At 42.4% G+C, this 11,957-nt stretch overlaps 1 protein-coding gene across 2 annotated transcripts in view; it reads right to left on the minus strand.

Annotated features, from left to right (window-relative positions):
* Positions 1–6,909: 6,909 nt before the first annotated feature.
* DYRK1A (dual specificity tyrosine phosphorylation regulated kinase 1A) overlaps positions 6,910–11,957 on the minus strand; it is a 108,997-nt gene continuing 103,949 nt past the window's right edge. For both annotated transcript variants that reach the window (XM_003800659.3, XM_003800660.2), the window contains one exon: positions 6,910–10,173. In XM_003800659.3, coding sequence (XP_003800707.1) covers positions 9,553–10,173 — 621 coding nt within the window. In that variant the 3' untranslated portion in view covers positions 6,910–9,552. The remainder of the gene's footprint in view (positions 10,174–11,957) is intronic.

Consider the following 11,957-nt stretch of genomic DNA (forward strand, 5'->3'; position numbering starts at 1 on the left):
TGGGCTCAAGCGAGTCTCCTGCCTCAGCCTCCCAAGTAGCTGGGACCACAGGCGCCCGCCACAACGCCTGGCCATTTTTTTGGTTGCAGTCATCATTGTTGTTTGGCGGGCCCGGGCTGGGGATTCGAATCTGCCACCTTAGGTATATGTGGCTGGCGCCTTAGCCGCTTGAGCCACAGGCACCGAGCCTGCTTTGTTTTTTGATTGACTACTGATGTTGCTCCTAATGTCAACTGTTTGAGCAGCTATTATTATTCACGGGCTCAGTGTTCCAAACTAGTTTACTTTCTCTAGACATGTTTCTTTTGCCACTGCAATCAACTTACCACAAGTGGTTTTCCTTACTGGCCAACAAACAAGCCAATCAGAAAATTACCTTTTTTTTTTGAGACAGAGCCTCAAGCTGTCGCCCTGGGTAGGGTGCAGTGGCATCACAGCTCATAGCAACCTCCAACTCCAGGGCTCAAGCGAGTCTCATGCCTCTGCCTCCCAAATAGCTGGGACTACAGGCACCTGTCACAATGCCTGGCTATTTTTTGGTTGCAGCCGTCATTGTTGTTTGGTGGGCCTGGGCTAGATTCGAACCCGCCAGCTCAGGTGTATGTGGCTGGTGCCTTAGCCACTTGAGCCACAGGCACCAAGCCCAGAAACTTACTTTGATTGCAGCCTCATTCTGTGATGAGATATTCAATTTTAAATCTTTTGATTTTTCTAACCATTGGTTTTTTGTGAATTAGAAATATTTTGATGCATGTTTACATGGGTAATGTCATATATATTGTGACCTTTTAAATAAGACAGCAAACATCTCATTGCACTTTGCCACCTAATTCAGTAACAAAATAATCCAACAATAAAAGGTACCATTGTACCTTAAAAACACAGTGATATTTTAAGTCCACTTTCTCCTTCTTTTCGTTTTGAAATGATGGGTATACATACTGGTAATAAAAATTAAAAGGTTGCAGCATGGTAACATGTGGCACTAGAAATGCTGTGAATTGTAACTGTGTCACTGCCATTTATTACACACCAAGAGCAGAGCACAATGATGAGAAAGTCACATGTGGTCTTTGCAGCAACCACTCCACCATTGCAGTGTAGCCTTGCAGTGGTCACAGACACGCAAATGAATGTGGCTGTGTGCAGTAAGACTTCATTTATGGAGATGAAATCTAAAATTCATGTTATTTTCAATGTCATAAAATATTTGATATTTTCCAGCCACTTAAAATGTAAAAATCACACTATACAAAATAGGAGGGTGGGCTGTGATTCACTGACATCTGATTCACTGCAATGGACAGGGAGCCATCCCCACTCTTCCAGGGCTCCCATTCCCAAAGGGACCATGACCCTGGATGTGCAGGGAGTTCTGCTGCCAGCCAGGAAATGATGAGTTACAACAACAGCAAAAGAGCAAGTGGATGTTTCAGGGAGACAAATAAGTAAGGCTTTCCTGATGGCACTACAACATCATGAATCTCTCTTATCTTTCCTTCCATTCACAACCGTTTCCACCTTAGCTCAGAGTTATGGAGAGCCTCCCCAATTCTTTTAATCCAGAGGCATGCATGGCCCTGGGGCACTCTCTCAGACGAGAAGAGCCTAAATGAAAATCCATTTTATTTTTGGGCGGGCGCCTGTGGCTCAAAGGAGTAAGGTGCTGGCCCCATATGCCAAAGGTGGTGGGTTCAAATCCAGCCCCAGCCAAAAACTGCAAAAAAAAAAAAAAAAAAAAGGTTTTAAAAATCCATTTTATTTTTTTGAGACAGAGTCTCAGTTTGTCACCCTGGGTAGAATGCCTTGGTGTCATAGCTCACAGCAACCTCAAACTCTTGGGCTCAAGCGATTCTCTTGCCTCAACCTCCAGAGTACCTTGAACTAAAGATACCAGCCACGATGCCCAGCTATTTGTAGAGACGGCATTCTCACTCTTACTCAGACTGGTCTTGAACCCATGAGCTCAGGCAATCCACCAGCCTCAGCCTCTCAAAGTGGTAGGATTACAAGAATGAGCCACTGCGCCCGGCCTTCTGTTTTTCCAAATGGGGTTGTAACCTAGTACGTTCCAGAAGCGTCCCCGATAATACTACTTTTCCTTTATAAATTTAAGAACTCATTCTGACTGTATTTGTCATCCTGGCCAGGATGAGGGGACTCATGCCTGTAATCCTGGCACTCTGGGAGGCCGAGGCAGGTGGATCCCTTGAGCTCAGGAGTTCAGAGACCAATCCGAGCCATATATAGACAACCCCGCCCCCATCTCTACTGAAAATAGAAAAATTAGCTGGGTGTTGCGGCGGGTTCCTATAGTGCCAGCTACTTGGGAGGCACAAAACCCAAGAGGTTTTTGTTGTTGTTGTTGTTTTAGAGACAGTCTCACTTTGTCACCCTCAGTAGAGTGCCGTTGTGTCACAGCTCACAGCAACCTCCAGCTCTTGGGCTTAGGCAATTCTCTTGCTCCAGCCTCCCGAGTAGGCTGAGGGTCTGGGGGTCTGTGGCACCCACTACAATGCCTGTCTATTTTTTGGTTACAGTTTGGCCGGGGCAGGGTTTGAACCCACCACCCTCGGTATACAGGGCTGGCGCCCTACTCCCTGAGCCACAGGCGCCACCCTAGCCCAAGAGTTTGAGGTTGCTGTGAACTATGATGATGGCAGGGCACTCGACCCAGGGAGACAGAGTGAGAGACTGTAGCCATAGCGTTTGTGTACCATTTAGTTTACTGTTTAAACTGCACACGAACTTTATGTCCACCCTGTATTTGTCATCCTTTTTTCCCCCTTAATCTAAGTCAAATGTCTGAAGGCTAAAATGTTAACAGTGATGCCTTGGAGTGGAGAGTGAGGGCAAGGGGTGGGGAAGGGTCCCTGGTCACTAGGGTATAATGACAAAATTTGTGAAAAATATGGATGCTTGGCAGTTATTTCTCTAGTCTCCTTGAAGCTGGATAATAAAATTTAACTGAAAAACCATCCTTGTAAGACATGGATATATACCCTATCAAAATGAGGTCAACTACAAAATGACAGAGACCTTTATGTTCTGAGATACGCAGAGTCAAGTAAGGTTAACATCCAGTCACAGACCCCCAAATAAAATAATCCTGCTTAATCATTCATAGAAAACATTACTCACCTAATTTCCCCACATCGTGTTTGTCATACAAAGAGAAAGGAAAATTTATTCAGGCTGTGGACTCAAGCACTAGTTAGACAGATTTATTTATTGGGTATTTCCTGAGGAACCATGCTAAGATTTTGGTGTAAGTTCTCACTGAAGTCTGCACAGCATCCCAAAGTGGGCACCACAGACAAAATCTCCTTCTACAGCAACATTGGTGCAGTTCCAGGAGGTACAGTGGTTTTACCCAGGGTCACAGAGCCCACAAGTGGGTCAGCCTGGATCATAATCCATCTGGGAATCACGGAGTGCAACTGCTGAGTCTCCACAGAACAAGAGGTTGATGCCCTAGGGACCCCTCCCCATCTCACATGAGACCACATGGAACTGCTACTGGGGTCAATCTCAGCCCACTGTTACAGATTACAAACTGGACATTTATATACTTACATCTGGCAATTTCCACCTTTCTTGGAGGCCTGTTTGTAACATTTTGTAAGGCAATCTAAGTTGTAGATTTTTATTATTCATCACTGTATGTGTTAATTATAAAACTCCATCTGAGACGTTCTTGAAGGCAGACCCATCAGATCAGTCGCAGGCCTCAACTCTCCTTACCTGCCTGCAGATTCAGAATTGCTTCTAAAAAAAGACATGCAGGCCTCGTCCTGACTCTGAATCAAACACTCTGGGAGCGTGATGGGGCATCTGAGTTCTACCCAGCAGTGCCAGGGGCAGCAGGGTTGAAAACTCCTTTTAAATTGGTGAGTACTGACCTAACAATCTGATACAATCACTCCAACTTGCTTCAGGAGTAGCTGGCCCATGCGCTGCAGTGGTGCCTGGTAAACGCCCCAGAGGTCGTCTCACTGACTAAGGCTTATCTGTGACATACACAACAGACTTCTCTTTCAACTCCTTCACTGTATTACACTTCAACTCTTCAAAACATTACATCATTTCACATCCCCACAAGAATCTCCTTTCCCTTTAGAGTCAACAAACCCATCTCACCCCCCTGCCCCCAATTGCTTTTTGATGAGGTCTTTATCTACAACAGTGAGTGAAGATGACGCCCTAGGACTCCCCTCAGGCTCTTCCTTAACCGTCCCACACTTTCTGCTGACCTCAGCAGCTCCCTTTTGGCTTTGAAGCTCACCTTTGCCTGCCTTCACTTTATTCTTTGACGCTGACTCTTCCCTTTTATTACAATTTAAGTCTAAGAATTTAGGGGAAATTCCAGTGATGCATGAGTAGATACTGGGAACAAAAATTTACAATAAAATAAAAACCAAAAAAAGATGGCAATTTTAGAAATTTGTTAAGATAATCAAGTAAACTGGTCATCCAAACACAAAACTTCAGGAATAGCATGGATGTGGCCTTTCTACAGGTGGCAACTTGCAGAACCCACATTATTTCTCTAGCTACGGGAACCCCAGCTGGTTGCTCAGGCGCACTGACAGCATCATCCGTCTCCAATATGAGCGGAGTTCTCAACTTCTATCATCATTTTCCCCAGCTCAAACTTCACGCATCTTATTACAAACCTGACAGATACTCTCAGTACTCTGCACCCTCAGGACCCAGTGGAGACTGACAGCACGCCCTGGTAGAAGCAAGGAGCAGCGAGTTGCAGGCTTGTCCTCCCCTCACTGCCCTCAACTAGCATCCCAGGTTTTGCTGGTGATGGCAAGTAATCCATGTGGAACCAAGACTGAAATTTACCCACATTAATTCCCTATCCTCTTATTTATAAAGGGATAAACTCTAAATGTTGGAAATAATGAAAAAAAGGTTTTCAGGGGAAGCTGCCTACTGAAAAGAAATGAGTGATTCTAGTTACTGTGTGTTTAAATCAGTGTTCAGTTGAAGTAATCTTTGTGCCCCTAAAGACTAAAGGTAAGAAATTAAAAACCAAGCAGAAGAGTCACAGATACCTTATGCTCTCAGAGTTAAGGTAATGTTATTTTTTAAAAGTTCTGATGCAGGCTTGGCACCTGTAGTACAGTGGTTATGGCGCCAGGTTCAAGCCTGGCCTGGAGCTGCTAAACAACGACAACTTCAACAAGAAAACAGCCAGGCGTTGTGGCAGGCTCCTGTATTCCCAGCTACTCTGGAGGCTGAGGGAAGAGAATAGCTTAAGCCCAAGAGTATGGGATTGCTGTGAGCTGTGACGCCACTGCACTCTACCAAGGGCGACATAGTGAGACTCTGTCTCAAAGAAACAAAAAACATCTGACACAAAAACATCCTGGTTCCCTATCACTTCTCACTGAGAGTTGCTAAAATCTAGGAACCTCGATGTGGGTAATACCCAAGAAAAAGACCACACACACCCCCCTCATTAAACAAATCTCCCACAAACAAATACCTAGTGCTTTAAACACAGGGATCTGTAGTCCATGGTCCAAGCCCCCCTTGGCACCTGCAGGATCCTTCTTAGTGGATCCACGTGACAGTGTCATTAGACATCAAAAAGAGAGAATAAAATAAGCTATCTTCTTAGGGTTTCTTCTATTGCTCTTTGTAGTAAAAATTACTTGATGCATGTTTTCATCCTAGGGAACAAGTCCAGGTAAGAACCAGGGTAAGAAAATCAGAACTCTTCCTGACACTTTCCAAAGACTTTCCAAAGACCAGTCAGCAGATGTCCCACACAGATTTTCAGAAATCTGATTATAGTCTCAGTATACCAAAGTTATGTAAAATAAATAAATAACCAAAACTTTCTACCTATATGGCACTAAGGCCAAGACATGTATTTGAAATGAACCATCTGGTCTATTACAGATGGTCTACCACTACAAAAATGGATATAAAAATTACACTATCAGATCTAATAAAATAAAAGCAAGCCAAAATAAGTCGAGAGATCAACTTAGAATTGAGTGTTTGCTACCTTGTTTCTATGTGTATTTTATGTATGCCCCTCTGTAAGAACATGACACTAACTTTAACAACACAAAAGCTGGATCTAGGTAACAGTTCAGGACAAACTCAATGTATCACTTCGTGGGACTTATAATTACTGCAGGCTTAATCATTTTTTACGTGTAGTTCTAATATTCATTAAATAAAAACAAACCTCAGTTTTTTTGAGTCTGGTATCACAAAATGTGCTTTTTACCTAAGTAAAATTACACATCCTAAGAAAAAAACAGAAGGAAGTTTTCCTTTTTTACCTGTGGTTAAGTTCATCTCTATGTAGCCAACCTGAATTTTATAGAATCATACTTTAATTTTTCAGTAAGTTCCTTACCTCTGAAAGCCACCTTAACATATACTTTTTGCAGGTAAATTGGTAAAAAGAGAAGACTCTAGGTTAGGAAGTGATTCACCGTGGCAGGAGTTCTAGAAGTTGTCCAGAAAGCCTCCAACAGATCCCCACTTGAAGAGTCTGGAGTGGAGGGACAATGGTGTCTGTGTCATCACCTCCTGCATCTCAGCAAGTCAAAGCCAATTAAAGAAAACTGTCATGCCCTCGCATTCCTTCCACACTCTACAAACTTTGAGTCAGAGAGAAAACTGTGAATATAGGAATTACTGATATAAAGAATCAATTTGAAAAATCAAAACAATCTGTTAAACCTCCAATTTTTACTTTCAGAGATTTTTGAAGCCTATGTTGATGTAACTCAAATATTTTCCTCTTTACATATTTAACTAAACTTATTATACTCAGTATACCTACCAGACCTGGACCAGGTTAATTTGCATAGGAAGATTTTTTACTATGTTTACATTTTTCTTAAATTAATTTTTAAAAAGCATAGTAAAGAGTCTGAGGACAAATTATTCAACTGTTTATCATACATAAGACCGCATGACTATAATACAAAGGGGGGTTCTTTTTTCATTTAACGTTACAATATACACAGCAAGTCCGGACTAGATCTTACAATCTGAACACAGGTATTTAACCTTTTCCATGCTGTTTATGTTTACAATGCACAGAAGTCCTGTAACCAAACTGTGTAGTAAAGCACACAAAACTGGACTGTAACATAACACAGTATGCAGAAGCATTGGATTTTATGATTTTCTTTATGTAAATATTGGTTTAAAAACTGCTTTAGTTTTTTGGTGCTTGCTAAGATGTGGCAACCAGCACAGAAAAAAAAATCACCTGACCCATATAATATCTTAAGCTTATATTCCTAAACAGCAGTAACTACTGAATTCCTTTGATATTGCTATACTCAAGATGATATCCTTTTATTCACTGTAAACCTTTATGAACTACCAAGTTCAAAAAAATCATCCACAGGCTTGACATTTAATTACAAAATAAATATGGATTTCCTGATTAACAGCAAAAAAATTTTGTGATTTATAAAAACGGATATTTCCAAGTTTCCATTCACATTTACATAGTTTTAAGCCTTTCTTTTGTCACTGTTTACATATAAAAACCTGCTTTTGTTCAGAAAAAAATTGACCTAGTCAGCCAAATGGAATTGACCAATAAAAAGTAATGTGGTGTTCTGCTGAGTTGTTTTGAACAGGGTTATCGGCAGAGGTAGATTACTGCTTCTTTTCTAGGCTTCTTTTGATCCTGGACAGGTAAATCACTTATCTTCATTCTCCCAATTCAACCGCTCAAAAGTCTAACACCCTAAAATTGGTCAATTTAAAATGGGAACACAAATTTAGCAACTGCCAGACTGTGTTACATTAAGGCAGCATAATCTCAAACGAGGCACCTGTTAAATACCAGCCTGCTCACTCAGGTCACGTGTGAGAGTTCTGCTTTACTCCCGCTCACATTCTGGACCTGTTGGTGCAATCGAGGTCTTGCTTTCAAGTTTACAAGTAGGTTAATCAGGAATACAAGAATCAACTGCTGGTTCCATAGCTTCTGGATCCAGTGTCCCTTTACCTTCAGAAGCCTGAACACATTTAGAATGTAACAGATGTTGTAATCTTGAATTAGATGTCAATCTATTATGTTCAGTACACAGATTGCTGTAAATGTATTGGCTATGGATTCAACAACAGTTCCAGTTTTGTTTAAGCAATAGTACAGCCATAATTTTCAACTGACATTTAAAAATGGTCTAGTTACACCTTGTGTCAAAGTGCAGAACTGCTACATTATTGGTTACAGACATCTATGTGCTATAAAAACAGCTTTGGTACAATAAATTATCAAAAAAGAAAATAAATTTTTGTAAAATTCACAGCATAATTGTGAGGCAAAAAAGCAGTCACATAAAATTCTGCATTTTTTAAAAATGTTCAGGATGAACAGAAGACATCTTTGTGCAGAAGAAATGGTGGAGATACCACGTGCCGAGAAAAAGCAAAAGAAAAAATAAAAAGCAGGAAGGGACACAGCTGTAGCTATTTCCATCAAAGCAAACCACTACTTCTGTGACCTTCAACCAATAAGGAAGTCAACTTTATGACACACGCAAAGTGACCTTGCAATACCTTACAATTTGTGGGTCACAAAAGTCTATTTTAAAAGAAAGGCCTCTTGAATTACCCATTCTCTGTGTTTTCAGCATTAAGGACTGTCTGCGAAAGCATGTCCAAAAGTGATTGCATCTGAAATGGTAGGCTCTTCTAATTTCGAGTCCAAATCCATAAGGCCAAAGGTTATCCCAAAGACCACCACTCAGACCTCCCCAGGACTGGCCACAACTGACCCGTTGATTGCGTCTCAGTGCACCTTGGTTAGGAGACCAGTCACGTTCCATTCCTATCTTACTGTGGCCTCTACGACAGGAGACCCACAGGATCCCGTGTGATTGCTGCTTTGCTCCTCAGTAGGTTCAGATAGGAGAGTTCTGATCCCCGCCACTTAGCATGCTTAATGTGCCTTACAAACTTCAATACAACCGTCCCTTTCATACAGCTGAAGATGATGTTTGTGTAAGCTGGAGGTCCCTCTTCCTTACAGTACTGCATTTCCGTGCCCAAGTGTGTTTGGAGGACTAAAAAACCCAAACTTCCCACCCCCCACCCAAAACAAAACAAAACCTCCCAAAAAGGGGGAAAAAAATAAAAAGAAAGAAAAAAACACCCTCATGGGGCCCTTTTATGCAAATTATGTGCAGTGCCTTTTATTTTAAAATTAGTTGGCAAATGACTGAGACCAACATCTGAACACTAACTTTTGTTGAAGAGAAAGACAAAAAAACCCACTATGACTGGGATGTGGCAAGTTAAAATGGGGGAGGCAAAAAAGAGGATACCTCTGAGCTATCCGTGAAGATGGGTTTGGACATGGCTCTTTTAAACACTTCATTGTCCCTTTGCAATCTTTTCAAGTTAAAAAAAAAAAAATTCAGCTTTGCCCTCTTGTAGCGGTTCAGTGTGTTAATCTCCTTCTGATTCAAGCAGCTTTGCACTTTGTTTTTGGAAAAAAACACCACTTCTATAAAAACACACAAGAAACAAACTCAAGTTTCAATGTAGTCACGAGCTAGCTACAGGACTCTGTTGCACACAAACTCCTGTCATGGGGGACTCTTCTCGGTCAGCCCCTTGCCTCATTGTCAGATGTCCTTCAGTCATGTAATGTGCAGGACCTGTATTAGCAGAAAATTGGTATGTTGGATGTCCAGCTATGCCAGTCTCTTGGCGTGGATTGGAGTAGACGGTCAAATTAACGTCCATAGCTCCATTCTGTCCAAAGTCCAAGGTATTAGCAGCCACTGGGCGATTCTGGTAGGCCTGATTGCCTTGATTACCAGTAGAGGAGGAAGATGTCGAGGAAGAAGTCGTTGAGGAAGACAGGGATGTCATGGAGTGGTGACTGTGGCCAACCTCCATAGAATCCTGGGTAGAGGAGCTATTTGTTGGAGAATTGTAGACCCTTGGCCTGGTCCGGTTACCCAAGGCTTGTTGTCCATGGTGGTGGTGATGGTGGTGGTGGTGGTGATGATGATGGGAACTGTTTCCATGGTGATGATGCAATGCATTCTGTTGAGGGGCTACATGAAAGGTTGTTTCTTGAACAGGATGAGTTTCAACAGTGACTTGTGTAGGAGCTTCAGTGCCTGACCACCCAAGAGGAGCAGGAAACTGCTGACGCACCTGTAAGAACAGATTTTAAAGGGTTATTCAGAGCCCTGTTTCCAGGTTTTAATTTTCAATCAAAAGCTAGGACACTGGTATTTATACTAATCACGGAGACAGGGTTTTTGAAGCTTTTAACATGTTAGATAGTTGTACAAAACTCTAAATATGTTCCAAATATGCTCATGAAAGCTGCAATTTTTAGAAAGTCATACCCATGAATAGGCTCATATAGTTGACTAGCCACTTTCTATCCTTGGGAGCACTGTTACGTCATGGGGTAGCAAATTTTTTCTGGATAGGGTCAGTTGACCTTACTATTTATTTAGTAAGGCTTTTTGGCAGGTCCAAAAGTAATTCTTTACTTTCCCCCTGAAGTCTTCCTCTCTCCATCTTTCTCTTTTCAATTAAAGGACTACTATCCACCCAGTCACTCAACAATTCTCTAGAGCACTTTAAATAGATCCCAACCATGGCAACCTCTCTGCCTCCCAGCACAGTCACTTACCCAGGCCACTAGCCATCTCTGGCCTAGACTAACACAACTGCCTCCTAAAAGAACTCTCTGCTTCTATCCTTGCCCTTTTCCAACAAAACAGCATGAACAATCCTCGGCTTGGTGCCCGTAGCTCAGTGGTTAGGGCGCTGGCCACTACAGGCCACTGAACCAGGCTGGCAGGTTCAATCCCAACCAGGGCCTGCAAAACAACAATGACAACTACAACAACAACAAAAAACCAGCCAGGCATTGTGGCAGGCACCTGTAATTCCAGCTACTTGGGAGGCTGAGGCAAGAGAACTGCTTAAGCCCAAGAGTTTGAGGTTGCTGTGAGCTGTGATGCCATGGTACTCGTGGAGGGCAACATAGTGAGACTGTCTCAAAAAAACACACACAAAAACCCCCACAAATCTAATTGCTTTCCTATTTAAAATCCTTTTATGACTTGTCAACTGCCCTTAGAAAAACAAAACAATCCTAAATTCATGCAAGGGTCTGCATAACCCGGCCACTATCCACTTATCCAATCTTTCTCTAGCCACCCTTCCTCCTGCCACCTGGGCTCTACCACACAGGGGATCTGCTTCCTTTTCCTCAATCTGGCCAAAATCTTTCAAATGCTTCAGGGCATCCGCTCACTGTTCCCTTCCACCTAGAGCTGTTATTTCTGATTTCTGCTTGGATTCTTCTTTCTCTTCCCTTCAGTTCCAGAGTCTTCCCTGACATTCTGGCTAATGCTGCCCCCTATGGCACAGTCTACTGGTTATGCACAAAAAAATATACAGTAGGACCTCCACATAGCTGACCACCTCAAGGTGACATCATTTTCAGACTAGACTGGCACCACATGTGCACATCAGAACAGTAGGCCCAGTTCCTCATGCTAACTACCTCTACGTTGACCAGTCTGTTACAGTCCCTTCGGTGCTCACCTTACAGATGTTCTACTGTATATTCTGTTTGTTTCTGAGCACATCTGGACTGCACTTCTCAGCTTTCCTTAATCTTAGATATGGCTGCATGATTACGTTGTCAATGCAATGTGAACCAAAGTTTGCACACTACTGCTGGCCCGGCCAATGACCCCTCCAAGTCCCATGCCTGCTGTACACAGTGAACCATTGGGCCCTAGGGGACAGTACAGCCACAAGATGGTAGGAGACCTAACACGAAGGAGAGCCAAGCCACTAGTCTCAACACCTTGGATTGTTATATAAAAAAGAAACTTCATACACGTTAAACCAGCATATTTTAGCAGTCAGTTAAATTAATACATCCCATCTGACAGTCACTTTTTTTTTTT

Source organism: Otolemur garnettii, unplaced genomic scaffold (genome assembly GCF_000181295.1).
Source record: "Otolemur garnettii isolate 467f Iridium unplaced genomic scaffold, OtoGar3 scaffold00180, whole genome shotgun sequence".
NCBI classification, from domain to species: Eukaryota; Metazoa; Chordata; class Mammalia; order Primates; family Galagidae; genus Otolemur; species Otolemur garnettii.